Source organism: Rissa tridactyla, chromosome 24, assembly GCF_028500815.1.
Source record: "Rissa tridactyla isolate bRisTri1 chromosome 24, bRisTri1.patW.cur.20221130, whole genome shotgun sequence".
Taxonomy (NCBI): domain Eukaryota; kingdom Metazoa; phylum Chordata; class Aves; order Charadriiformes; family Laridae; genus Rissa; species Rissa tridactyla.
This window is the reverse complement of record NC_071489.1, coordinates 77429-103582: the sequence shown is the minus strand read 5'-3', so window position 1 is coordinate 103582 and position 26154 is coordinate 77429. Positions and strand designations below refer to the sequence as shown.

The following is a 26154-nucleotide window of genomic DNA, read 5'->3' as shown; positions in this document are numbered from 1 at the left end:
TGACACATCACCTCCTCAGCCCCAAGGCTGGAGCCGGGGAGGGGACAACACGACAGGCCCTTTCCACTGCTCTGTGTGCCCTCCCCCCCCCCCACCCCGCCACTGACCCCCAGAGCCGGACAGGGCAGACGCAGAGCAGCCATAGATGCCGAGGGGAAGGCTTTATTTCTTTTTGGCTTTGTTCCTCTTCTCCTCCTTCAGCTTCTTCTTGGAGAGCTTGGGGCTGCTGGCCTTGCGGTAGAGGTGGTACCCGATGAGCCCCAGCAGCGCCGGCACCAGCCCCAGGCACAGAAGCGGCAGCACCTCGTTCACCACTTTCTGCCAGTAACCGGCCCGGGACAAAGCCACCAGCTCCACCTCGAACCGCAGCACCGCGTCACCTGGAGGAAAGGGACGCAGAGCCTGAGCCACAGGGGGGTGACGGGGACCCCTCCCCCACCCCCCCACGGGCACCCTGAGGGTTGCGCTTACCTGGGATGGTGGGAGGGGAGCCCCGCTTGCCGTAGGCCAGGTGAGGGGGGATGATGGCTCTCCGCTTCTCCCTGCCGTGGCAAGAGACGGTCAGCACCGGTGCCCAGTGGGGCCAGACCCACACCAGACTGGGTGGGGGGGGGCTGCTGCCCACCCCCCCGCCCAACTTACCCCACACACATGTCCAGCAGACTCTGTTCCAGGCCTGCGAGGAGAGGGGGCAGAGGGTGAGCAGGGATGGCCGGGGGCACCCCACAGCCCACTCAGCTGGGATGATTCATCCCAGCTAACGCCCCCCCCCCAACCCCGCAGCCCCCCTGGCCCCCCCGCTCACCGGGGATGACTTGGCGCTTGCCCAGCTCCACCTGGAGCGGGTCCCGGCTCAGCGAAGTGTCAATGATGCGGCCATCCTCCAGGCTGCCCTGCGGGGATACGGGCACTGTCACCCCTGGGGGTGCAGTGGGGGGGGGGCTGTCCCCATGTGGGTCCCAGCGTTGTCCCACGGCCACTCTGGTGCTGAGGCTCTTGCCCCCGCAGGGCCACCCCTGTGCTGATCCCAGTGTCACCCCCGTGCTAACACCAGTGCTGCCCTGGGGACAGTCGCACCCTGCTCCCAGTGCCGGGGGCAATCCTTGTGCTGGCCCCAGTGCCAACCCGTGCCCATACTGGGGCTGCCCCCCGTGCCAGTCCCAGTGCCACCCCTATGCCAGTCCAGGTGCCACCAGGGCTCATACCGGGGCTGTCCCCATGCCTACTCCAGTGCTGACCCTGTGCCAGTCCCAATGCCTGTCCCAGCGCCATCCCTATGCCCCCCCCAGTGCCACCCTCACACCTGCCCCCCCCCCAATACCACCCCAGTGCCATCCCTGTGCCCACCCCGGTACCACCCAGTGCTACCTCCGTGCCCACCCCAGTGCCATCCCCACACCCGCCCCCCCCGGTACCGCCCCAGTGCCATCCCTGTGCCGCCCCCATGCCCACCCCGGAGCCGCCCCGGTGCCGGCCCAGGGCTGCCGTGCCCTCCCCCCCCGCGGGTGCCGCCGCCGCCCGCCCCGCCCGGCGGAGCGCAGTGCTGACGTGTTCCTCCGGCCGCCCGCCCCGCACCGTGTAGTGGATGTGCACCGTGTCCCCCGGCGCCGACAGCTCCGTGCAGCCCTCGGGGGGAGGCACCTGCAACGAGGAGGGTCACGGGGGGCCGGGGACCCCCGCCACGGAGTCCACGCACCCCCTCCTCCGTGCCCGCGGGCCCCCCCCCCCGCGAGTGCTCCGTGAGCCGAGCTCCCTCCCGTGCCCCGTACTCCCCCTCCGCAGCCCGGTTCCCCCGGTGTCCCCTCTCCCCAGCCCCGTTCCCCCGGTGTCCCCTCTCCGCAGCCCCGTCCTCCCGGTGCGTGCCCCCCTGCCGCGGCTCCGCAGCCCAGTCCTCTCGGTGCCCCGTGCTCCCCCTCTGCAGCCCGGTCCCCCCCCGTGCCGCCCCCCCTGCGCAGTCCGGTCCCCCCTGTGCTCCGCGCGCCCCCCGCCCAGACCGGGCTCCCCGGTGCCCCCCTGCACCCCCCGGCCAACAGAGTCCCGCCGGTGCCCCCGTCCCCCGCCGCGCCCCCGGTCCCACCCCGCTCCCAGCTCCCCGTCCACGGAGACCGCCGGGGGTCCCCGCTCCCCCCGCTCCCCCGCGGTGCCCCCGGGGCTCACGAGCGTCTCCAACCGCAGTCCCCGGTCGCCGCTTTCGGTTTCGCTCTCGGCGGCGCGGGCGGGCGGCGGCGGCGGCAGCAGCAGCGCCAACAGCAGCAGCGCGGCGGGGGGCGGCATGGCCGGGCTGGCGGCGGCGGCGGCGGCGGCACCGGGACCGCCCCGCCCGGCCCGGCCCGGCCCCCGGCTACTCCCCGGGCCCCGCCTCCCGGCCCCGCCCCCGCCGGCCCCGGCACCGGGCCGCGGGACGGGCACTGCGCCGTCGGGGCGGCCGGAGCTGCCCCGAGCCTCGGCGGGGCTGGGGGGGGATGGATGTCCCCGGGGCCCGGCTCCCCGTTCGGTGCCCGGGGACGCGCGTCCGTCCGGGCTCCGGTGCCACCCAGCCCGGGCTGGCACCGGGCGTCCGTCTCGGCCCGGAGACTGTCCCGGCGCTCCCCGGCTGAGCCGACCGCCCCGGGCAGGGGCCGGGTGGGGGTCCGGGCGGGGGGCCCGTCCCCAGGCACTCACTGAGTGCAGCATCCGCTGTCCCGGCGCTGTCGGGACTCGGTACCAGCAGGCGGCAGCAAAGCCTGGAGAAACCGGCACCCAACCGGGTGTGGGACCCCTGCCTGGCACCCACCCGGATCTAGGACCCTTCTCTGGCACCCCCTTTAACCCAGCATCCTTCCCTGGCACCCACCTGCTCCCAGGATCCCTCCCTGCCACTCACCTGGGTCGAGAACTCCTCACCAGCACCCACCTGGGTCCAGGACCCTTCTCCAGCACCCACCTGAGCCCGGCATCCTTCCCTGGCACCCAGTGGGCGCAAAGCATCCCTGCACCCCAGCACCCCTTCTACGCCCCCCCAGCCATGCGGGACAAGGGAACCTGAGCCCCTCACCAGTGAGGAGCTGGACTGGGGGGACCCGGGCCCTGTGTGGAGCCGAACCTGCCCCAACGCCCTCGTGTCCCCATGGCCAGGGGCTGTGGCACAGGGCTGGGGGACATGTGAGACAGCCCCTCCCCACGGGGAATCCCGGCTCGTGGTGGGCAGCCCTGCTTCAGGAGGGTCACGTTGGCACATGGGGGGGGCCTCGGCCCTTGCCGGTGGCAATAGCCCCGTTGGCGGTGGTGGTGGCCCCGGTGGTGGCAGTGCCGGCGCAGGCCCTGGTGCAGCTCCCGGACGACGGCATCGGCACGCCGGCCCCACCGGCGCACCCACATACCAGCCCCGGTTGCCGAGAGGTGGGGAAGCCAGGCTGGCGGCTGTGGGCCGGGGCGCTAATGGGATTAGGGCCACCGGGTCAGCGCCGGGCTGGCCCCCGCCAGACAAAGCTGCTGGCCCAGCCGGTGGGAACGCGCCGGTGCCGGCTCTGCAGCTCTCAGCCAGAGCCCCAGTCACCCCTGCTCCAGCTCCCCCGGGCAGGAGGAACCCAGGCACCCGGGCAGCCAGCATCGCACCCCGCTTTGGTGGGGTCCTGGGGGCCAAGAGCCTCCCCCCCCCAACCAGCCACTAACCCAGAGGGGACTACGGGGACAGGGACAGCAGTGCTGGCCCCAAACAAGACTCAGCCAGGCCCCTGGCCCGTGGCGGGGGGGGGGTGACACCGGAAGGTGGGGGGCTGAGCCCCACTCACACCCGTCCCGGCGCTGGCACCGTCCCCACGCCCCGGCTGGGATTAGCGCTAATGGGATTTACCATTTCATCCAATATTCCCCTAAAGATGAGCCTGGGAAGGGGGAGCCCCCCCTCACCCCCCCGCCAGCCCCCCTCGTCCCGCTAAGCTCTTTCTAATTAAAACCAGCCCAGGGCTGTCCATCACCGTCCCCCTTGGCGGGACCCCCACGCCAGGGGGGCTGCGGAAGAAGAGCCATGGGGCAGCACTACATAAAACAAGTTTAATATCCAAGGGGGGGGGGGGGGGGGGCCGGGGGGTCACCCACCGTCTCAGGCGCGGGGAGTGGGGGAGAGGGGGGGGCCAAGTACACACGTCCCCGGACGGGGCAGAGCCGCAGCGACACGTCACACCAAGCACAGACCGGGGGTATAAATATGGTGCCGGGGAGGGGGGTGGGGGGGGTACAGTACGGGGCCGTCTGTCCGTCCGTGAGGGGCAGGGACATACAATCACTATGCTGGCATGGGGCTGGGGTGCAGGCGGCCAGGGCTTGGGGGGGGGGGGTCGGGGGGTGTGGAGACACGGCTGGGGGGAACCACGGGGGTCCCAGCAGCCCCGTGCCTCCCCCCTGGGGGTCGCGCTGCGGGGAGGAGACCTGCCTCGAAGTGACATGGGGGGGCCAGGGACGTGTGGGACCCCCCGGGGAGGACGGGGGGAGGGTGCTGGGGGAAAGCGGGGGAAGGTGTGTATGGTCCCAAATGCCCCCTGCGGCCCCGTGGCCCCCACATTTGGTCCAGAGGAAGGCGAGGGGTGCGGGGACATGCACGGGGACGGGGTGCCCCGGCATGGCCCCCCCCCTCCCCCGGGCAGGGCAGCACCGAGGTGGCCCCCAGCCCCCATCCCGCTCCCCGGGGCTCTGCCCCCCGCCCCCCCAGATAAGTTATATATAGCTATATTTCCACGCACGCACACACGAGATCCGAGGGGAACCGAGGAGACCCCAAAAAAAGGCAAAAAACCCCACAGCAACCGGTGCCAGAAGAAAGCAAAACCCAACCGGGGCGGGGAGGGGGCGGCCGGGGGGGGCCTGGCACAGCCCCGGGGGGGAACCGGGGGCGCGGGGTGGGGGTGGGGGGGCGGGCCGGGGCCGGCGGCCGCCCGCTCACTTCTTGTTCTTGAGCTGGTTGGCGAGCCAGTCGAGGCCCTCGTAGAGCCCGTCCCCGCTGGTGGCACAGGTGGCCTGGATGTACCAGTTACGGTGGCGCAGGGAGTGCAGCCCCAGCTTGTCCGTGATCTCCGCCGCGTTCATGGCATTGGGCAGGTCCTAGTGCAGAGATGGGGTGACGATCCAGCCCCGAGACCGCGGGGATGGGTGCCACGCCGCCGCGGGGGGCCGACAGCGGCCCCGATGCCGTGGGGACAGGCGCTATCGTGCCACGGCGGCTGGCAACCAGCCCTGATGCTGCGGGGAGAAGCGCGGGCCTGCCGCGGGGACGGGAGACGCCGGCCCCGATGCCATGGGGATGGGCATAGTCCAGCCAGAGGCGGTGTTAAAGACCAGCCCCGACGCCATGGGGAGGAGCGTGGGGCTGCCACCGAAGTGTTAAACCCCAGCCCTGATGCCACAGGGATGGGGACAGCCCTGCCAGAGGGAGTATTAAATACCAGCCCTGATGCCACAGGGATGGGCGCAGCTCTACGACAGGGGCTGGTAAGATCCCAGTCCCGATACCACGGGGATGGGCATGGTCCAGCCAGAAGGAGTATTGAACACCAGCCCCAATGCCACGGGCACGGGCACAGCTCTAAGACGGGGGCTGGTACGATCCCAACCCCGATACCACGGGGATGGGCACAGTCCAGCCAGAGGGACTGCTGAATACCAGCCCTGATGCCATGGGCACAGGCATGGTCCTGCCATGGGCATCGCTAGATACCAGCCCTGACGCCCCAGGGATGGTCCTGGTCCCACCAGATGGTCTCCCCCCTCCCTGACCCACCTGCTTGTTGGCGAAAACGAGGAGGACGGCGTCTCGCAGCTCGTCCTCTGCCAGCATTCGCATGAGCTCCTCCCGCGCCTCGTTCACCCGCTCCCGGTCGTTGCTGTCCACCACAAAGATCAGCCCTGGGGACAGCGAGTGGGCGCTGCTGGGGGCGCAGGGATCTGGCCGGACCCACGGCCATCCCCGGCAAGCCCTGTCCCCCCACCTCCGGCGTCCCTGGGGAGCACCTACCCTGGGTGTTTTGGAAGTAATGCCGCCAGAGGGGCCGGATCTTGTCCTGCCCACCCACGTCCCACACGGTGAAGCTGATGTTCTTGTACTCCACCGTCTCCACGTTGAACCCTGTGGGGAGTGACAGCGGAGGAAAACTGAGGCACGCGGGGCCGCGAGCCCCCTCCCAAGGAGCCCTGATGGGGAGGGGTTCCCGCCTGGTGCCACCCCCCCTCGCACACCTATGGTGGGAATGGTGGTGACGATCTCCCCCAGCTTCAGCTTGTAGAGGATGGTGGTCTTGCCGGCAGCATCCAGCCCCACCATCAGGATCCGCATCTCCTTCTTCCCGATCAGGCTCTTCAGCAGGTTCCCGAAGATGTTGCCCATGGTGACGGCGGCGTTGGCTCCGTCCGCAGGCGAGGCCAGATCCTGCGGGGGCACGGGGCCGGCGTTTGGGGCTAGGGGGTGGCCCTGAGGAGGGGGGGGGGGCTGCGGAGCTCCCCTGTGCTCCCCACAGGGACCCACATGTCCTGGGGGGATGCGGGGCTTGGGGGACCCCGGGGGGTGGGGCCAGGGCCAGGCACTCCGTGGGGGCTGCCTCTGTGTGCGGCTCAATGTGGGGGGGCCGTGCTGGGGGTGGGGGTGTCCCCCCAACCCCGTGCTGCACCCTACAAGGGGACAGGCCAGGGCTCTGCAATGGGGGAAACTGTGGCATGGGGTCCCAGCCCTTCTGGGGAGGGGGGGGACGACAACACACAACAACCCCCACCTCGACAACCCCTGCACCCCCCCAGCCCATTCACGGCTCCCCCGGCCCTGTAGCCTCCTCGAAGGGGGGCCCCGAGAGCCCTCCACCGCCCCCCCCCCGCACCGCAGCGCGCCCCTCCCGGCCGTAGGCTGCCGCCCGCCCCCGGGGCCCCCCCGCAGCCCCGCGGCGCGACGCCCCCCGAATTCACTGCCCCCCCCGCCCCCCCCCCGCCAGCAGCACACCCCCCGCGCTCTCCCTGCGCCCCTCCAACGCACCGCCTCCCCCTCCCCGGATTGCAGCGCACCCCCAAATCGCCGGGCCCCCCCCCCCTCGCGCCGCACCGCCCCCCCCCCCGCCGCATCGCCCCCGCACACCGCACCGCCCCCCAGGCGCTGCCCGCTCCCCCCCCGCACCCCGCGCCCCTCCCGCTGCACCGCACAAGCACCCCCGCCCCCGCCCCGGTGCGATGCCCCCCCCCCGGTGCTCCGCACCCCCAACGCACCGTGCACCCCCAACCGCACTGCAGCCCCCCTCGCGCCGGTGCGATGCCACCGCCCCCCCTCCCGCCCTCCGTTGCAGCGCTCCCGCCGATGCACGGCGCCTCGGACCCCCACCCCCCCCACCCAGTGCGAAACCCCCCCGCACCTGGTGCCGGTGCCGGTGGCGCCCCCCGCCCGCAGCTGACTCTGCACCGCTCCCGCCGCCGGAAGCGGAGGCCCGATCGCGCCGATCTCGCGAGAGCTCCCGGTGCCCCCCCCCACCCCCCCGCCCCGCTTCCCGCCCCCCCCCCTCCGCCCCCCGCACCGGGCCCGGGGGCGCGCGCGGGGAGGGGGGGGGGGGCGACGAGCTCGCGAGAGCCGCGAACCGTTTCCATGGCAGCGGCTGCAGCAGTGCGGGGTGGGGGGGGCCTGCACCGGGGGGGGCTGATGGGAGCGGGGTGGTCCCGGTGCCCCCCCACGGCATGAAACCTCTCCGGGAGGGCATGGCGAGGGAGGAGTGCCCTCTGCTTCAGCGGGGGGGCGGGGACCCCCATAACCGCACGGGGGGGGACAGGGGACCCCAGTAACTGCACGGGGGGGACAGGGGACGCCCTCCCCGCACAGAGCCCCCCCCATCCCGTCCCGGTGCTCACGGGCCGGGCAGGGGCTGGCAGCGGGTGCGGGGCACCCCCGGCTCCCCCACCCGCCCCCCCCACCCCGATCCGCCCGGCTGTCCGTCCGTCCCGCTGTCCGTCCGTCCGTCCGTCCGTCCGTCCCTGCTCGTTGCGGCGGGACGGGACGGGTCGGGACCGGCGGCGCCCCCCGCCCCCCGGCAGGTAAGGGCGGCGGTCCCGGGGGCACCGGCAACACCGGTCGCCCCGACGGCTGCGGGAGCCGCGCCGCCGGGCTCCCGCGGACAGCCCGGGGCCGGGGGTTCCCGAGCATCGACACGCCCGGGGCCGCCGTCGGGCTGCGCGGGGGCAGCAGAGGAGATGGGGCGGGGAGCGGACGCCCCGGGGGGGTGCTCGGGGCAGCGGGAGGCCGCGGGGGACGGGGTGGGGGTCCGAGGGTAGCGGTACGGGGGTCCCAGGATGGGGCGGGGAGGAAAGTCGTGTTTGGGCCCCGCCGCTGGTGGCACAGCCCCGGGCAGGGCCCTCCCGGCCGCGCCCCAGGGCCTCCCCGCGGCCGCTGACCTCAGCCCCGGGAGCCCCGACGGGGCGGCGGCCCGAGGGCGCGGACACCGCCTGGCCCGGCCGGGAACCGGGGCGGGGGGTGAGGGGGTGGGAGCCGCCGTCCTGGAGCAGACCCTGGGGCGGCCCCGAGCCCCTCCCGGCCCGGGGGAGGGGGTGACAAGGGGGGGGGGGTGCCCGATGCGGGACACCCCCCTACACCCCCCCGCGCCGGCCCGGGCTTTGTCCGTCCTTGAATTGAAATGGTGAGCGGCGGCCCCGGTCCGTGACGGGCGAGCGGGGCTAATCCGGCCCCGCATGACTGGTCCGGGGAAACCGCCGCGGGGGGATTACCCCCCCCCCCCCCGCACCCCGCCACAACGTGGGGCTCAGCTCAGACCCCCACCTCGTCCCGCTCGGCCCCGCACCGGGGAGTTCACCCCCGGGTGGGGGACAGCAGGAACAGACCCTCGTCCCCACCGAGACGCGTGTCAGCACCGGCCCTGCGTCACCGTGCCCTGACCCTGGGCACGACAGGCCGCCCCCCCCGCGGCCGGGCACCCCCTGCCCTTCCCTCCGTCACCTCAACGTCCGCCATCCCTCCCTTCATCCCTCCATGCGCCCCCCCGCATCCATCCCTCCCTCCATCCCGCCATCCCACCATCCCTCTCTCCGTCCTTCTCTCCCTCCATCCCTCTCCCCTCGCTCCATCCCTCCCTCCGACACCCAGTGCCGGCCCAGGCCGGGCGCCCCGGGACAGGGGGGGCCGTGCGGGGCCGTGCCCGCACTCACGAGGGCTTCACACCCACGGGCACTTTCGCGGGGGGCTCGGGGACCCTCTGCGGAGGGTGGGACACCACAGAGAACCGCAGTCCCGGGACAGCCCGACCCGAGAGGCGAGAGGAGGCGGCTGCCCCGTCGCGCCGGGCACGGACCGGGACGGGCGGCGGCCGGGACGGGCTCCGGACCGGCACCGGCGACCGGCTCAGCCCCGACGGTCCCGCGCCCCGGGGGGGCTGCGCGTCCGTGCTGCCGCATCCCCAAACCCGGGGGTCCCGGGACGGCGTCCCTGGGCTGTCCCAGGACTCTGACCCTCCCGTGCTCCCGGGGCTGTCCCGGCAGATCCCGCCACTCCACTCCCCCGTGCGCCCGGGGCTGTCCCGGGAGATCCCGGGCCGTCCCCGGCCCCCGCTCCCTCCGTGCGCCCGGAGCTGTCCCGGGCCATCCCGGGCTGTTCCGGGACCTGTTCCTCCTTGCGCCGGGAGCTGTCCCGGGCCGCGCCGGGCTGCCTCCGCTGCTGCCGGTGCCGGCAGAGCGTGTGCGCGGGGCGACGGGGCCGGGCGGGGAGGGCGGGGGGCGGCATTCGGGGTGTCCCCCCCCGCCCCGTCGGCCGCGCTCTGGGCACGGGGCCGGGGCGCAGCCACCCGCCGGGCTAATCCGGGCCGTGACGGACAGGCCCGGCGCCGCCGCTCCGGCCGCCCCAATAAGAGGTGCCGCGGCTCCGCCGCTCCCCATTGTTAGGGCGAGGACGCGGGGAGGCCCCGCTCGGCGGGACCGGCCCATGGGGACCCTCCGCGCCGCCCCTATAAGAGGGAAGGGGCTGGAAGATGCTCCCGGGTGCTGAGCGCTGCGCACCCTCCGCGCCGAGTCGAGTCCAGCCGCGCCGCCTCCCCGGGGAGCCGCGGGGTACCGCGCACGGCCCGCCGAGCACCGACACCGGGCACCGGCACCGGGTACCGCGCACGGACCGCTGAGCACCGGCACCGGGCATCGGCACCGGGTACCGCGCACGGATCGCCCGACGCCGCGCCCCGGGAACCGGGCTGGGAGCGCCGGGCACCTCACTCCCGACGCCGTGCCCTGGGCACCGGGCACCAGCCGCAGCCCGGTGCCGGCCCGCCCGCCCCGCGGCCCCCCGCGGCCGCCCTCACCGGAGCCGCCCGCCCTGCCCGCGCCCCGCGCGTCCGGAAACACGCGTGGATGTAGCGGCCGGGCCGGGGGCTCCGCGGCACCATAAATACCCCGGCGGCCGCTCGCCCGCGCACTCTGCCGGGGCTCCCGCGGCTGGAGCCATGCGAGCCGCCGCGCTGGGGCTGGCGCTCCGGGCGCTCTGGGCTCTGGCCCTCTCCTCCCTCTCCAACACGCTGGCGGTGAACAACAGCGGACGGTGGTGGTGAGTCCGCCGGCACCGGGGCGGAGGGGGGGAGCGGGGCCGGCAGCCGGGATGGGGCGTGCAGGTGCAGCTCGGGGCGGGGGGACACACACACACGCACACACACGGGGATGTGACCCCCAGCTGTGGGGGATGCCCGGGGAGGAGGATGCTCCGGTAGCAGAGAGGAGCCAGGTCAGGCCCCCCCCCCACCGAGGGGTGTTGAGGTGGGGAGCAGGATGCCGGGGATCCCTCCTTGGTGATGACCGTCCTCGCCTGTGCCACAGGGGCATCATCAACGTGGCCTCGTCCACCAACCTGCTGACGGACTCCAAGAACGTGCAGCTGGTGCTGGACCCCAGCCTGCAGCTGCTGAGCCGCAAGCAGCGCAAGCTGATCCGCCAGAACCCTGGCATCCTGCACAGCGTCAGCTCCGGCCTCCAGACTGCCATCAAGGAGTGCAAGTGGCAGTTCCGCAACCGCCGCTGGAACTGTCCCACCTCCCAGGGCCCCAACATCTTCGGCAAAATCGTCAACCGGGGTGAGGCTGCAGGGTGGCGGGAGGCGGCGCGGGGCTCCCTGGATCCCCTCCGTGGAACCCCGAGATGGGGTGCTTGACAAAGCACCCCCACTTCCCCACGGGGCTTCACCAGCCCATCACCAGCCCGTCGTGGCTGTGGGTTGGGGGTGCCGGTGGGCGCCCCCTCCCCACCCCGGCAGCACCCTGAGGTCCCGCTCCCCTCCGCAGGCTGCCGGGAGACGGCGTTCATCTTCGCCATCACCAGCGCTGGTGTGACGCACTCGGTGGCCCGGTCCTGCTCCGAGGGCTCCATCGAGTCCTGCACCTGTGACTACCGGCGCCGCGGTCCCGGGGGGCCCGACTGGCATTGGGGGGGCTGCAGCGACAACATCGACTTCGGGCGCCTCTTTGGGAGGGAGTTTGTGGACTCCAGCGAGAAGGGCCGTGACCTGCGCTTCCTCATGAACCTGCACAACAACGAAGCCGGGCGCATGGTGAGGGCGCGGGGGGGCTGCGGGCAGCCCCGGGGAGGGGGACTGGGATGGGCATGGCCGCGGAGCCCCCCAGCCTGTCCCCACGCGTGGGTTGGGAACCATCAGAGACATGTTTCTCACCCGGCTTTGGGTGGGCTGAGCATGATGTGATGCCACGGGGGAAGTGGGGTGCGGGAGCAGGGTGGTCCCTCGGGGGGGTCCCAGGCTTCTCACGGTGCCCCACATTCCCCCCCCTGCCCCGGCCCTTGCAGACGGTCTTCTCGGAGATGCGCCAGGAGTGCAAGTGCCACGGCATGTCGGGCTCCTGCACCGTCCGCACGTGCTGGATGCGGCTGCCCACCTTCCGCGCCGTGGGTGACGTCCTGAAGGACCGCTTCGACGGCGCCTCCCGCGTCATCTACGGCAACAAGGGCAGCAACCGGGCGTCGCGGGTGGAGCTGCATCACCTGGAGCCGGAGAACCCGGCCCACAAACCCCCCTCGCCCCACGACCTTGTCTACTTCGAGAAGTCGCCCAATTTCTGCACCTACAGTGGGAAGATGGGGACGGCGGGCACAGCCGGGCGCTTCTGCAACAGCTCCTCGCCGGGGCTGGATGGGTGCGAGCTGCTGTGCTGCGGGCGCGGGTACCGCACGCGCACCCAGCGCGTCACCGAGCGCTGCAACTGCACCTTCCACTGGTGCTGCCACGTCAGCTGCCTGAACTGCACCAACACGCAGGTGCTGCACGAGTGCCTGTGAGCCCCCGGGGACCACCCTGCCCAGCCCCGGAGGGGGTCTGCGCCACCCCCCATGACGGGTGCCCGGCTGGTTTGAAGGCGCCCACGGGTGGGTGTGTGGCTGCGCCCTGGGGACACCCCCCGCCCCCCCCCACCCCACCCCTCACCCCGGTCCTGTCCCGTCCCGGGGGCCGGCAGCTGGCCTGGATGTGCCGTGCACCTTCCCGGACACCCGTCGGCCACTCTGGCTCTGTAGGGTCCCCTTCTCACTGTAAATAAAATATTTATTGTGGATGGTTTGATGCCGCCCCCCCCCCCCCCCCTCCCCCCCCATGCTTCACTGGCCCCAGGCCCTGTTTTTTATAATTAAAAAATAATAATAATTATTAATAATTAATAATAATGCTTTGTTACAGGTTTCACTGATAGCCTTTAGAGAAGAATAAAGGATATATTTTTATCAGTCCTGCCCTGATTCATTTCTGGGGGGCGGGGGGAGGGAGGGGATGAGCTGGGGGTGGGGGGGAAGCAATGTCCCCCAAACTGTGGGGCTGGGCAGCCGGCCCCCACTGCCCTCATCCCTCCACTCCGTCTGTCCGTCCATCATCTCTCCATCTGCTCACCTCCCCGTTCCATGGCCATCGGTCCCTCCAGCCGTCTGTCCGTCCACCCTTCTGCTCCTTTCCTTTGCCCTCCCCTCCACCATCCCCTCCCTGCAGACCCTTTTCTCTCTCCCGCCGTGCCCGTCTCCAGCCCAGCCGTCCCTGCCGCCGCTCCCAGCCGGGGCGTCCATCCCCGTGGCCGGGGCGCCCATCACCATGGCACCTGGGCTGCAGCATCCCCGGCACTGGAATTTGCCGGGGCAGCGGGACTGGTGCCGCCGGGGCCGGGCGTTGGGAGCGGCCACGGGAGGTAAAAGACGGCAGACAGGGAATGAGCATCGTCCATCACCGCTCCCGGCCGGGGCTGACGGCTCCCCTCGGCTCCGGGGGAGGAGGGGGGCCAGGGAGGGCACTGAGGTTACTGGGGCTGGGGGGGGGGTCTGAGACTGGCCACCGGCCCCACACGCAGCCCCGCACCCTGGCGTGGGGTCTGGCTGCAGCCAGAGAAAGGTCGTGGCAAAGGTGGGGTGGCAGCTTTGTGGCTGGCAGGTGCCCTGCTGGCAAGAGCATCCCCCTGGGATGAGCATCCCGCTGGCATGGCATCCCGCCACGACGGGCATCCCCTAGGAATGGGCATCCCACCGGGATGGGCATCCCACCGGGGCGAGTTTTCCCCTGGGATAAGAATCCCACAGGGGTGGACACAGCCCCAGGACGGGCATCCCTGGGAAGGGCATCCCTCCAGGACAGCTATCCCACTGGGACGGGCATCCCACCGGGGCGAGCATCCCCCCGGGGTCCACGTACACCCGTGACTCCACACCCTGGGGGCAGGACGGGGTGAAAGGATGAGCTGCAACCCCCGTCTCCACGTCCATCACGGGGTGAACCACGGTGACATCCAGCCACGGGGAGGGGGCACTGCCCGGGGACCCTCAGTGCCCACCCGCGGTGGGGGTCCCCACAGCCCGGGCTGCCCCGCGGCCGTAGCCGGGAACCTCGCGGGGCCCCTGGGGATTCACGGCATCAAAGGCTGCGGTATGACGCTGCTGCTGCCCGAAATATCCCCCAGAGCTGATAGTGGAAAAGTTGATGTTTAGACTCAGAGGAGGAGGGGTGGGGGGGGAAAAAACCCCAGGGGCCCCCGCTGTCCACGCCAAGGTAAAAACACAGCCTGGTGTGGCGAAATAAAATAAAGAAATGCGAGAAAAAACGACTGGAAAGGAACACAGCCCGAAATAACCCTCCGAGCATCTCCCGCCTGCCGGGAGTTATCTGCCTGCTAAATTCTGCACACGCACAGGGCATGAAAATAGCCTGTTTTCCTGCGGTAGCGAGTCAGGAATATAGATAATGACATTCTTATAAGTCACCTCTGTTACTCAGCTTTTCCTGCACGCTGGTGACCGCTGGGCACCTCAGGCAGCCGCGACCCCCGGGGCGGGCAGGGGCACCCCCGGTGTGGGGCGGGCACCCGGCTGCTGGGTGCAGACCTCCCCGGCTTGGACAAATACGCCTGGGCACTGGAAATAGCTGCTGTCGCGCAGCGCCGGGGCCGGGACAGGGAGAGGAACAGGGACAGGGAGAGGGACAGGGACAGGGACAGGGCGGTCCCGCCCCACGCCAGCCCGTCACATCTGGGAAGCCGGGTAACAGCTGGATGGCGGCCGCAAGCTGGGCCTGTTGTGGGCTGGGCCCCCCCCCCGGCAGGGCTGGGGCACGGGGTTGGGGGGGGCAGGGGGGGGGGCTCTGCCCAGAGGTGCAGGACAGATGGACAGAGCCATGTCCAGAGGTGCAGGACGGAGGGACGGTGTCATTCCCAGGGATGCAGGACAGAGGGACAGGACAGTGCCCAGAGGTGCAGGACAGAGGGACAGTGACACATCCAGAGGTACAGGACAGAGGGACAGGACGGTGCCCAAAGGTACAGGACAGAGGGACAGAGCCACGTCCAGAGGTGCAGGACAGAGGGACAGTGACACGTCCAGAGGTACAGGACAGAGGGACAGAGCCATGTCCAGAGGTGCAGGACAGAGGGACAGTGACACGTCCAGAGGTGCAGGACAGAGGGACAGAGCCATGTCCAGAGGTGCAGGACAGAGGGACAGTGACATGTCCAGAGGTACAGGACAGAGGGACAGGACGGTGCCCAAAGGTACAGGACGGAGGGACAGAGCCACATCCAGAGGTGCAGGACAGAGGGACAGTGACACATCCAGAGGTGCAGGACAGAGGGACAGAGCCATGTCCAGAGGTGCAGGACAGAGGGACAGTGACATGTCCAGAGGTACAGGACAGAGGGACAGGACGGTGCCCAAAGGTACAGGACGGAGGGACAGAGCCACATCCAGAGGTGCAGGACAGAGGGACAGTGACACGTCCAGAGGTGCAGGACAGAGGGATGGTGTCATTCCCAGGGATGCAGGACAGAGGGACGGGACAGTGCGGGGTGCAGTACAGACAGACAGAGCCACGCCGAGCTGCAATGGCCGGTGGCACCAGCCTGCCATCGGAACCGTCCCCATCCCGTGCCCCGTTAACTGTCACCAGCGGCACAGCCCCGTCCCGGCTGCCTTTGCCTCCGGTCGACACGGGCCCACGTCCCGCCAGCGCCCGGCTTGTCCGGCCGCCCCCCCCCCTCTCTCAACCCCCCGGCCACCACATTCCTCCGGCGCGGGGCCAACTCGCCCAGCAACCGTGGCAGGGCTGGCCTCTAATCCCCGGGCATGCCAGCCCCGGGGGGACCGTCGCCGTCACCCACTCCCCGATAGGTGACCAATGCCCGAGACGAACAATTAGGGACAAAGCCGGAGCTGCCGGGGGCTAACGCCGGCCTTCACGGGTGCCTTGTGCGGCATTCGGCGAGTTTAATGAATTGTCCATCACTCCTTTCAGCTCCGCTCGCCCAGGCTGGATTAATCTGAGAAGCCGCAGTGGGGAAGGAGCCGCTAAGCCTGTATTTATTACTCTGCCATTGTAACTAATTGAGGTAATTATCTGTGACTCCAACCCCGCGCAACAATGCCGCATTCACCGGACCCCCTTCCCGCCGGCTCCGCCGTGCGGCCTGGGAGAACGGGCCCCGCACAGCCACCGTGCGCTCGGGGACGCAGGTGGGGCTTGGGTGGCCACCGCGCTGCGGGGACACGGTTGGCGCAGTGGGACGCGGCTGTTCCGGGGAGGTGGCACGGCCAGCGCGGCTGTGGCCGTGGCGTGGCCAGCACCTCGTGCGTGCAAGAGCCACCGCTCTGTGGGGGCCACGTGGGTCACGGCATGGCCAGCGCCAGTGGCGCAGGTGGCTCGCGGCCCTCTGGGGACACCGCTGGCACCGGCACACGCGTGACGACACCTCTGCGGGGACCCCGCCAGCACCGGTGACACATGTGGGTCACGGCTCTCTCGGGCTGCCGGCACCCGTGTGGCCGTGTCCGTCGCCAGGTCCTGACTGGGCCCCGCAGGGGCAGCACGATGCGCAGGGCAGGGACCCCCGGTGCCCCCTCCGCCCCCCCCCCCCGGTGCCCCCGGTCCCGTCGGTCACCGGCTGCGCGGCGACATCTGGCGGCCGCGGGCGGCACCGGTACCGGGCGGGATCCCCCGGGCCGGCCGCGGGCTGCGGCGGGTTTTGGGGGGTGGGGGGAAGGCGGGGGGGGGGGCGGGGAGAGGGGGGAGCCCGGGGGGGGGGCGGTGCTGGCGCCAGCGCGGCCCGAATTAGAAGGTGATTTTCCCGGCGGGGAGCGGGAGGGGTTTGGGCAGGAGCGGAGCCCACGGAAAGGGCAGCGCCGCCTTCCCCCGCGTCTGGGACACCCCGGGCTGCGCCGGGCAGCGCGCCCAGCCGTGCCGCGCCGTGCCGAGCCGTGCCAAGCTGTGCCCAGCCGTGCCGAGCCGTGCCGAGCTGTGCCCAGCCGTGGCGAGCCGTGCCAAGCTGTGCCGAGCCGTGCCGAGCCGTGCCGCGCCGTGCCGAGCCGTGCCGAGCTGTGCCGAGCCGTGCCGAGCCGTGCCGAGCCGTGCCAAGCTGTGCCCAGCCGTGCCCAGCTGTGTCGAGCCGTGCCGAGCCGTGCCAAGCTGTGGCCAGCCGTGCCGAACCGTGTCGAGCTGCTCCAAGATGTGCCCAGCCATGCCGAGCTGTGCATAGCCGTGCCAAGCTGTGCCCAGCCGTGCCGAGCCGTGCCGAGCTGTTCCCAGCCGTGCCGAGCTGTCCTCAGCAGTGCCAAGCTGTCCCGAGATGTGCTGAGCTGTGCCCAGCTGTGCCCAGCCATGCCAAACCATGCCCTGCCATGCCAAGCCATGCTGAGCCATGCCAAGCCGTGCCGAGCCGTGCTGAGCTGTACCAAGCTGTGCCCAGCCGTGCCAAGCTGTGCCGAGGTGTGCCCAGCCGTGCCCAGCCGTGCTGAGCTGTGCCAAGCTGTGCCGAGCCACACCGGGCCAATCCAGGCTGTGCCCAGCCATGCCATGGTGCACTGAGCTGATACAGGCCGTGCCAAGCCACGCCATGCCGTGCTGATACAGGTTATGCCAGCCATGCTGTGCCACACCGAGCTGATACAGGCTACACCGAGCCATGCCAGGCTGTGCCAAGCCATGCCCAGGCTTGTGCACAGCCTGGCATGGCTCGACACAGCCCTGTAGCAGCTGCGTGCAGCTCGCACGTGCTTGCACAGGCCTGTATGCAAGCATGCAGAGCATGCTTGCAACAGGCTTGGCAGAGCCTGCGTGCTGTTTGGCAGCATGCCCAGCATGGCTCAGCATGGCGCATCACGCTGGCACAGCTTGGCACAGCAGCCCAGTCGAGAAGCCCTGCTGAGCTGTTCCGGGATATTCTAGGCTTTGATGGGCTGTGCCAAGCTGTGCCAGCGTGTTGCGCCATGCTGAGCCATGCTGGGCTGTGCCAAACCGCACCAGGCTCTGCCAAGCTGTGCCAAGCCATGCTATGCCATGCTGATACAGGCTGTGCCAAGCCGTGCCGTGCTGCACCGAGCTGCTACAGGGTGTGTCGAGCCATGCCAGGCTGTGCCAAGCTGTGTTGTGCCATGCTGAGCCACGCCTGGCTGTGCCGCACTGCGCCAGGCTGTGCCGAACCGTGCCGGGTCACACCAACCGTGCCAGGCGGCACCAAGCTGTGCCAGGCTGTGCCGAGCCGTGCCGGGTCACACCATCCGTGCCAGGCGGCACCGAGCTATGCCAGGCTGTGCCGAGCCGTGCCGTGCCACGCCAGGCGGCACCAGCCCATGCCAGGCTGTGCTGAGCCGTGCCGAGCACCGGGGCAGCCATGGCAGGACCGCAGCCGTGCCGCGGTGGGCTGAGGTCGCCGGCACAGCTCGGGTCAGGCCCGGGGACCCTGCTGCCATCCCGGGTGCCCGAGGCCACGCGCCAGGACAGGGGATGCGGGGGGTGACGTGGCCCTGGGGCTGCCCCGCAAGTGGCCCCCCCCGCCCCACCCCCCCCCACCCCGACGCCTGGGTCCCCCGCTGCAGCGGCTGCCCCGCGCCGTGACCTCCCGGCCGGTGTCACCGGGATAATGACAGGGTCGCACAGGGGGGCGGGGGAGGAGCCGGTTTTTAAATAACGTGCAAATTGGACACGTTATTTGTGCGGTTTCCTCTGGCCGTGGGGATCCTCCCCCCCCGCCCCGCAGCGTGACTAAGAGGTGGCGGCTGTTCGGGGGGGGACAGTCCCCCCCGGGGTGACTCACCCGGGGTCCCCCCCCAGCCGTGACGTGGGGCTGGTGGCCGCGGGCCAAGCCTGCTGTGCTCACCTACTCATTACAGGGGACCGGGGGTGGGGGGGGTGTGTGTGGGGGGGTGTGTCGGGGTTGAGGGGGGGGGGAGGTGGCACATCCCACCCGCGCCGTGACGCGCCGCGGTGCCCGCCGTGACGCCTGGGGCCTCCGGCTGACCCCGGGACAGGGGGACACGCAGACGCCTGGGTCCTCGTTGGTCGGGGGTGGGGAGGGGGGGGGGGGGGCGGGCAGAGCCAGGGGGGGCAGGGGAGGATGGGGGGGGCCGGCAGGGTGATGGGCCCCCCCCGCCTCGCTGCACACACACAAGGGGCAGAGGCGGCACACTGGGATCCCGCAGCCTTTATTGGGGGGAACCACAGCCTCGAGCCCCGCCCCCCCGAGGGCCGCACCCCGCCAAGCCCCGCCCCCCCCCGAGGGCCACACCCCGCCAAGCCCCGCCCCTCAGGCGCGGGGGGGGCTGGCAGCCCCCGGGGGGGGCCCCGATGCTCTCCAGGCTGCTGCTGCTGCTGCTGTAGGCGCGGGCGTCACGGCAGTGCCGCCACCGGGACCCCCCCCGTGCCCCCCTCCGCCTCCGAGTCGGAGTCAGGTGCCGTGTGCCGTCGGATGCGGGACACGGCCTCGCGCAGCGCCTGGGCATACAGCGCTGGCCGCCGCGGGGGGGGGCCGGCCTCGGGGACCCCCACAGCCACCCGGGCTCCGCCAGGGACTGCGGGGGCTGCTGGGGGGCTCCCGGGGGGGCGAGGGGGCTGCCGGGGGGGGTGGCAGCCCCGGGGGTCGCGGGAGGGCTGCCCAGTGTGGGGGTGGTGGGCCTTGGGGACCCCCCAGTGTAGCGGACCTGCTGCCGCTGAGGAGGGGGGACATACTGGGCCCGGACCACCACGCGGGTGGCATCAATAAGGACGTGCCCCCCCGTCCCCCGCCGTCCCCTACCACGCCCCAGCACCCCGCTCCCCGGCCGGATGCTGCCCGGGGCAGGGTCTGGCTGTGCCGGGGGGTGCTGGGCCCCCCCGGGGACGGTTGCATCCCACGGAGCCGCCGGTGCCCAGCCTCGGTGGCCGCCCGGGGCAGCGTGTGGCTCCAACCCCCCGGCATAGCCCTGCGGCCCTGGGGTGCCAGGGGGGGACTGCGCGGTCCCCTGGGGGGCCAGAGCCGCAGGGTACGGTGGGGAGCGTCATAGGCAGGGGGCGAGATGTAGGGGGGCGGCCCCCCCCGGCGAAGGTGGGCAGCCTGCACCCGCTGCATGTGGGCCTCGTAGCTGGGGGGCCCCTGCCTGCCCCCCGGCAGTGGGGGACGGGGAGCACACGGCGGCGGTCCTCTGCCCCCCGTCCCCTCAGGCTGTTCCAGGGGGGCAGCGAGGGGGGGGGGGCCCAGGGCCGGGTCTCACGGCCTGGGGGGACTGGGGTGGCGAAGTCCTGTAGGCGGCGGGGGGGGAACGGGGGGCGCTGGGGGCCAGGGGGGTGCCAGCTCCGCCACAAAGCGCTTCTCCAGGTACCTGCAAGACAGAGAAGGTGGGGGGGGGGGGCGGGGCGTGAGGGGGACCGGGGCTGGTGGGGGGCTGCCCGGGCTGGGGCCAGGGCATGGGAAGGACCCCCCCACCCATCCCGTCCCCACTCACGCGTACTCCCCGGCGATGCGGCGGTAGGTCCAGGGGGGGCACGGGCCGGCACCCCCGCGGCCATGCCGGCGCCCGGGCTGCAACACGCCACCGTGTCGATCTCCACCAGCAGCAGCTTGGTCCGCTCGCAGATCCGCAGCCGCCCCGCGCTCCGCTCCGCGCCCCCCAGCATGGCCCCGGGGGGTCCCTGCCGCAGGGGACCGGGGGGTCCCCGCAGCCACGCGCTCGCCGGAGCCTCGCGCCCCGCCCGCACACACGCGCAGCCACCGCCGCACGTGCGTCCCCAGGGACCCCCACGTCCTGGCCGGTGGCTCCGCCAGGCTGGCGGCCGAGCGGCACGGTGCCCTCCCCCCCCCCACCCCCGGGGCAGCCCCGGTGGCCGGGAGCCCGGCACACCGCGGGGACCCTGCCGGCCGTCCCGGGGGTGCCGCCCCCCCCCCCGGGATCCCTTCCCCCCCCCTGCGACAAAGCGAGGCGATGGCGGGTTTGGCACCGAGCGCTGCAGCCCACGCGGGCTCCGAGTGGAGCTTAGCAACCCTCCGGCGGCGGCATGGCAACGGCACCGGCACCAGCACGAGTCCCCGGTACAGCACTGGGCCCCCCCGAGCACCCACCCTGGCTCTCACCTGACACCGCAGCTCGTGCCGGACCCCGGCGCTGGCAGGAGCCGGTGGTGGCGGTGGCCACGTCCCGGCCTCCCCCCCCAGCTGGGAATGTGCCACGCTCAGCATGGCTGGGCCTCGCGCCTCCCCCGGGCAGCACCAGCGGCGAACTCAGGCATCCGGGCTGCCAGCGACCCCCGCCAGCACCCCACGGGGACCCCAGCACCCCGCACCCCCCCACTGCTGCCCTCCGGCCTCCCCCAGCCCCTGTCCCAACGCCCCCTGCTCACCGTGGCCACCACCAGGTCCCCATCCCCGTCCCGTCCCCAGTCCCAAGCTTTTAGAAAAGCCACAGGCGGAACAAACAGGGATTTAGGGTCTGGGCAAGCTCAGCAGATTCCCCCCTGGCCTGCGGGGGGGGGCTGAACCCCCCTCTCTGAGCACCCCCTCCCCTGGTGCCCCCCCAGCACCCTGCGGCGAGGCCGGGTTTGTGCCAGGTCTGTGTTTATTTGCAGTTTCTCTTCACACGCGAAGTGGTGGCGGGTGCAGGCACGGCCCGGTGGGGAGCGTGTCTGGACCGGGGGCAGGGGGGCGGACCCGGGGGGACGCAGGGTGGCAGCCCCGGGCCGGACGGAGGTGAGTGAGGGCAACTACCCCCCAAACTCAGTGAAACCCCGTGAAGGGTCCGCGCAGAGAACGGCCCTGGCCCGGGTGTGGCTGAAGCCAGCCCTGCACGCCGCGGGGTTGGGGGGGATGTCGGGGGCTGCTCCCAGCACCCACTGCCTGCCCCACACGGCCTTGGGGCGCAGGGTGCAGTGTGGGGGGAGCCAGGGGGGGCTCTCCCTGCCCACGGAAGGGCTGGGGCGGCACGGGGCTGCCCCACCACGGCTCGAAGTTATTGCTGGACACTGCTGGTGAGTGGGGTCCCTGCCCCAGGAGTGCCCCCCCCAGCCCGGGGGGAGCACGGTGTGTCAGGAGAGATGTGGGGGGGGGGGCACCGGGAGGGGCTGAATTCCCCCCTCCACCGCCTCAGGGGCCCTGCGGGAGGACCAGGGCTTGCAGGATGTCCGAGAGAGAGACAATCCCCTTGACCACGTCGCTCTCATCCACCACCACCAGCCGGTGAACCTGGGGCCGGGGAGGGGGACACAGGGAGGGGCTGAGGCCGGTGCAGGGACCCCAGCCCCCCCCCCATCACTGGCGCCCCGGGGGATGGTTACCTCGGCCTCTACCAGGCGGTTGATGATGGTTTCCAGCGTCTCGTGCTTGTAACACTTGAGGACGCCCTCGAAGTAGTGGGAGCGGTGCTGCAGCGCCCGCGTCACCGTCACGTCCAGGTTGTTGTAGGTCTTCTCGGCTGCCAGGTTCTGGGGCAGGGAGAGGCATTGGGGACACAGGAGGGCCCCGTGCGGCCCACCCCCGCCTCGCGTTCCCCTCCAGTTCAGGCTCTGCCCCCTCCCCACCACTGCAGCCCCCCCCCCAGTACTCACGATAACATCGAATTTAGAGTAGATATCCACCACCCGCCCTAGGGAAGGAGGGGAAGGGCTGTGAGAAGCGCCCGCGGCGATGGGTCTCCGTACAGCCGGTCCCTGGCACGCCGGAGGGGATGTGGCCCCCGAGCTGGTTTGGGGACAGCCAGCACACGCCGTGCCCTGCGCCCGGGCCCTGTCCTTACCCGAATCATCGACGACCGGCAGAGCGGACACGCGGTGCTGCACAAAGATGCCCAGCGCCACGTAGATGGGGGTGCTGGTCCGCACCACGGCGATGTTGTTGTAGGTGCCGATCTGCAGCTCCTCCAGCGTCTTGGCCATGAATTCGGGCTTTGGGACCTCTGCTATCTGCAGGGGACGGGGAGGGGGACAGTGCTGACGCTGGCTCGGCCTGCCGCGCCCCGGGCCCCGTGGTGCTGCCGGCTCCGGCCGCCCCGAGGCCTGGGCCACGGTCCTAGGAGTGAAAGCAGAGAGCGCTGGGTGCGGAGCAGGGCCCGGGGGAACCCCGAGCAGAGGCGGCGCAGGCTGGGGTGGCGGGGACGGGCTGCGGGGTCCATGCAGCGGCCCGGGGGCCCCCCCCAGCACCCACAACACACGGCGAGGCACCGAAGCTGCGCCCGCCCCAGCACCGGCGGTACCTGGCACAGCCTGGGCCAAGCTTGTCTTGGGGTGGCCCCTGCCACCGCCGCGGGGCAGGGACGGGACTTACAAAGAGCTTGAGGAACTTGAGGATGCGTTTGTGGGTGAGGATGTAGAGCGTGTTCCCTGAGTCGGGGTCGATGACGGGCAAACGGTGGATCTTATTGCGGATGAGGGAGGAGACAGCGTCGAAGAGGCTACGGGGCAGAAGGGAGAGGGGGAATCGGGGCTCGCCTAGACCCCGGCCTCGCACCCGAGGGCGCTGCAGCCAGCCATGCCCCTTTCCCAGCAGCCTGGGGGTACCTGGCGTTGGGGGAGATGCAGACCAGCGGCTTGAAGGAGTCTTGCAGGTAGACCTCTGCGGGGAGAGGAGACGCTGAGGGGACTGTCAGCGCCGCGGGCAGGTGGGGTGCAGAGCCGTGGGGGCTCCAGGCGCCCCAAGCAGGTCTGGGAGGGTGGGAGGCAGCTGGCAGCGATCGCTCTCACCTCTCCACGTCTCGATTTTGTGCTCCTCCAGCTCGTAGATCTGCACCTGGGCACAAGGAGAGAAACCAGGATCAACCGTGTCCGCTTGTGGGGCAGGCAGAGGCCAGACCCCGGGTCCCCGCAGGGACGAGCTCCGCGCACGGTCCTTACCATGGGTGACTTGTAATAGCGGTGCAGGATGTTGATGAAGTCGGTGATGGTCAGCATGCCTGGGGGTGGCGGGGGGGGACAGGCAGGGTGAGTGGGGTCCTGCCAGCCCCCTGGGGACCCCCTCTCCCACTCGCTCACCCACAAAGCTTTGCTTCTTGCTGTCCCACAGCGGGGCAGCCCGCACGCCGTTGGTGACCAGCGCGAAGAAAGCCTTCTTCACCTGCGACCAGGGACACGGGGGATGTCACAGGAGGGACGGGGCACCCCATGGGGGAGCAGGGACCCCCAGCAGTCCATGCCCCTCCACTCCCACTTACAAAATTTTACGAGGCGGGTGAAGAGCCCCGAGAGCATCCCCCAGCCCCAAACCTGCTTCCCGGTCCCAGTTAAGCCACCAGGCTCCAGCCCCGGTCCCCGTCCTGGGGCCCCAGCCCCAAACCTGACCCCCAGCCCCCGCCCACCTGCAGGGAAGTGTCGAAGACGACCAGTTTGGAGCTGGTGGGGATCAGGTCGTAGCAGCGGTGGGACTTCATGAAGGTGGTGTAAGCACCGCGGTGGGGCTCCCCTGGGGACGGGCGGCGTGAGGTGCCTGCCAGAAGCGAGGAGACACCCCAAATCCCGGGCCACCCCAAATCCCGGGACATGCCAGACCCTGCGGCACCCCACCCCTGGGGGAGAGGACACCCCAAACCCTGGGACACCCCACTCTAGGAGAGCCACCGGGCACCCCAAACCCTGGGGCACCCCAAGCCCTGGGACACCCCACCCCAAGGCCCCAGGACCCCCAACGCCCCAGGACACAGACCCCCAAGGCCACCGCAGACCCAAGGACACTCGAACCTACTGGGCACCTCCCGGGTCCGGGACCTCCCGCACCCCAGGACCCCCCCGACACTCCCGGTATCACCTTCCAGCCCCGGGGGGCTCAGCTCCGCCGGGCTCTCTGCGGCCGGACCGGGGCCGGGACCGGGGCCGGGATCCTGCGGACAGACACGGCTCGGCTCAGGACGGATCCCCGATCCCATGTGTCCCCCCAGGCCCCGTTCCCTCCCGGTCCCGGTTCCCCCTCGGCCCCGGATCCCCCTGACGCCCCCTCCCGGCCCCGCCGTCCCCGCTCCGCCACCTCCATGGCCCCGCTCCGTCCCGCCGCCGCCACCGCCCCACTTCCGCCCGGCGCCTGGCTCCGACTTCCGCCAGCACCGCCCACGTGGCCGGAAGCGCGCTGCCCACGTGATCCATGACCGTGGGGCGACCTTTTCCCCTCCCGCCGGGTCACGGCGGCCCCTGGGGCGGGGCGGGGCGGGGGGGGGCCACACGACACGGGGTACCCGGGGACACACACACACCCCCCTCGGGGTCCTCTGGGGGAGGGCCACAGCCCCTTGGGGGTGGGGGGACCCCCAAGCTGGGGGGCACAGAAATGGGAGGCGGGGGGGGGGCGTTACGACACGGGGGACGCTCAGGGCCGGGCCGGGCCGGGCCGGGCCTCCGCGGTGCCGGGTTCAAGCCGCCGGGAGGGCCGACCCCGCCCCACCCCCCCCCCCCCCCCCCCCCCCCCCCGCCCCGGCCCCCCCCAAGCAGGGAGGCAGCGGCCTGGCTTCTCACGCGCTTTATTTTAAAATAACATCCAGTGGTTTCGGTATTGGTAAAAACGGGATTTCTACACGCCCCGGCTATGTACAGCTCTGAAAGTTAAATTTCTCGTATATTTTCTGTTAAAACTTTCTCATCCCCCGCCCCCACTCTCGCTTTTTTGTCTCTTTTTTTTTTTTTTGTGTGTGGTTTTTATTTTTCTTTTCTTTTTTTTTTTTTTTTTTAAACATTTTTACCTTAAACCTTTTTGCAGCTTTTTGACGAGTTGCGGAAGCAGCTTTAAAGATCGCCCCGGCCCCACCGGGGGGAGGGGAGGGCACTGACCCCCTTCGGCCCCCCCGCCCCCACCCCCCGCCCCAGACCCCGAGGGGGCCCCACCCCAGGGACAGGAGGGTGTCTGTCCCCCCCCCCCCACGCCGTGCGTTTGTGCGTTAAGAGATCCCAGCTTCCCCCCCCGAGCACCCCGGGAGGGGGGGGGGGGCCCTCCATGGTGGGGGGAGAAGGGGGGGAGCAGGCGGTGGCCCTAGGGGGTGGCGCCGTGGGGGGGGAGGGGGGGGCCCGCTGTGTTAATGCCCACTCGCTGCTTCGTTCTCCGAGGTTCCAGCTCCCCCCCACACCCCCCCCCCGGAGATTGGGTTTAAAAATGCCACAGCCCCCCCTTGCCCCTGCACCCCAAATCTCAGCCCAGCAGAGCACAAAGAGCCCCCCCTCCCCCCCCATCTAGTATATACAATATAATGTATAAATAGATAAATAACCTTCCCCCACCCCCGCTCCCTGTGCCAATGGCAAGTGGGGGGGGGGGCCCCCACCCAGCCCTGGGGGAGCGGGGCTGCCACCCCCCCAACCCCACCTCACACCTTGGCACGTCACACGGCTGGGACCTCCCAGGGCAGGGGACAAGGGCAGAGACACCCCTCCCCCTCCTCTGAGGGCAGGGGACCCCCATAGCCCCCCCTGCTTCTCCTCGGGGGGGGCCCTTTTGC

The 26154-nt window shown here is 71.3% G+C and overlaps 5 protein-coding genes across 7 annotated transcripts in view; 1 reads left to right on the top strand and 4 right to left on the bottom strand.

Moving 5' to 3' along the window:
* Window positions 1–146: 146 nt before the first annotated feature.
* Window positions 147–2299, bottom strand: FKBP11 (FKBP prolyl isomerase 11). Its single transcript, XM_054183141.1, has 6 exons — window positions 2158–2299; window positions 1576–1641; window positions 806–893; window positions 643–676; window positions 472–542; window positions 147–380 (listed from the first exon to the last, which is right to left on the bottom strand). The coding sequence occupies exons 1-6, from the start codon at window positions 2272–2274 to the stop codon at window positions 163–165; spliced, it is 594 nt and encodes a 197-aa protein (XP_054039116.1). The 5' UTR covers window positions 2275–2299; the 3' UTR covers window positions 147–162.
* A 2578-nt stretch (window positions 2300–4877) lies between these two features.
* ARF3 (ADP ribosylation factor 3) lies at window positions 4878–7446 on the bottom strand. Its single transcript, XM_054183119.1, has 5 exons — window positions 7362–7446; window positions 6208–6397; window positions 5987–6097; window positions 5753–5877; window positions 4878–5076 (listed from the first exon to the last, which is right to left on the bottom strand). Exons 2-5 carry the CDS (start codon window positions 6353–6355, stop codon window positions 4915–4917), a joined length of 546 nt encoding a protein of 181 aa, XP_054039094.1. The 5' UTR covers window positions 6356–6397; window positions 7362–7446; the 3' UTR covers window positions 4878–4914.
* A 2990-nt stretch (window positions 7447–10436) lies between these two features.
* On the top strand, window positions 10437–12270 carry WNT1 (Wnt family member 1). The gene is made up of 4 exons (XM_054183155.1): window positions 10437–10537; window positions 10804–11057; window positions 11265–11530; window positions 11782–12270. Exons 1-4 carry the CDS (start codon window positions 10437–10439, stop codon window positions 12268–12270), a joined length of 1110 nt encoding a protein of 369 aa, XP_054039130.1.
* Window positions 12271–21286: 9016 nt separating this feature from the next.
* Window positions 21287–24814, bottom strand: PRKAG1 (protein kinase AMP-activated non-catalytic subunit gamma 1). 3 transcript variants are annotated; one of them, XM_054183089.1, is made up of 12 exons: window positions 24713–24814; window positions 24483–24576; window positions 24037–24140; window positions 23714–23795; window positions 23576–23634; window positions 23426–23471; window positions 23243–23297; window positions 23010–23136; window positions 22483–22648; window positions 22295–22332; window positions 22025–22171; window positions 21287–21932 (listed from the first exon to the last, which is right to left on the bottom strand). In XM_054183089.1, exons 1-12 carry the CDS (start codon window positions 24812–24814, stop codon window positions 21834–21836), a joined length of 1119 nt encoding a protein of 372 aa, XP_054039064.1. In that variant the 3' UTR covers window positions 21287–21833. The 3 variants fall into 3 exon arrangements, with proteins under 3 accessions (XP_054039064.1, XP_054039063.1, XP_054039062.1); XM_054183087.1 differs by having other exon boundaries at window positions 21288–21932; window positions 24483–24555; window positions 24699–24774; XM_054183088.1 differs by lacking the exons at window positions 24483–24576; window positions 24713–24814 and having other exon boundaries at window positions 23718–23795; window positions 24037–24089.
* Window positions 24815–24847: 33 nt separating this feature from the next.
* KMT2D (lysine methyltransferase 2D) overlaps window positions 24848–26154 on the bottom strand; it is a 24463-nt gene continuing 23156 nt past the window's right edge. The window contains 1 exon segment of the mRNA XM_054183041.1: window positions 24848–24936. Within this exon segment, the coding sequence (XP_054039016.1) occupies window positions 24848–24936 (89 nt within the window).

Coding starts and splice junctions, on each gene's coding strand:
- WNT1 (XM_054183155.1), top strand. CDS start 10,437: ATGCGAGCCGCCGCGCTGGGGCTGGCGCTCCGGGCGCTCTGGGCTCTG. Junction 11,058..11,264: donor CGGCAAAATCGTCAACCGGG/GTGAGGCTGCAG, acceptor TCCCCTCCGCAG/GCTGCCGGGAGACGGCGTTC. Junction 11,531..11,781: donor ACAACGAAGCCGGGCGCATG/GTGAGGGCGCGG, acceptor CGGCCCTTGCAG/ACGGTCTTCTCGGAGATGCG.
- PRKAG1 (XM_054183089.1), bottom strand. CDS start 24,814: ATGGATCACGTGGGCAGCGCGCTTCCGGCCACGTGGGCGGTGCTGGCG. Junction 24,141..24,482: donor GAGCCCCCCGGGGCTGGAAG/GTGATACCGGGA, acceptor GCCCGTCCCCAG/GGGAGCCCCACCGCGGTGCT. Junction 23,796..24,036: donor TCTTCGACACTTCCCTGCAG/GTGGGCGGGGGC, acceptor CCCTGGTCGCAG/GTGAAGAAGGCTTTCTTCGC.
- FKBP11 (XM_054183141.1), bottom strand. CDS start 2,274: ATGCCGCCCCCCGCCGCGCTGCTGCTGTTGGCGCTGCTGCTGCCGCCG. Junction 1,642..2,157: donor GACTGCGGTTGGAGACGCTC/GTGAGCCCCGGG, acceptor TCCTCGTTGCAG/GTGCCTCCCCCCGAGGGCTG. Junction 677..805: donor CAAGCGCCAAGTCATCCCCG/GTGAGCGGGGGG, acceptor CTCTCCTCGCAG/GCCTGGAACAGAGTCTGCTG.
- ARF3 (XM_054183119.1), bottom strand. CDS start 6,355: ATGGGCAACATCTTCGGGAACCTGCTGAAGAGCCTGATCGGGAAGAAG. Junction 5,878..5,986: donor TTACTTCCAAAACACCCAGG/GTAGGTGCTCCC, acceptor CGCTGTCCCCAG/GGCTGATCTTTGTGGTGGAC. Junction 5,077..5,752: donor TCGTTTTCGCCAACAAGCAG/GTGGGTCAGGGA, acceptor TCTCTGCACTAG/GACCTGCCCAATGCCATGAA.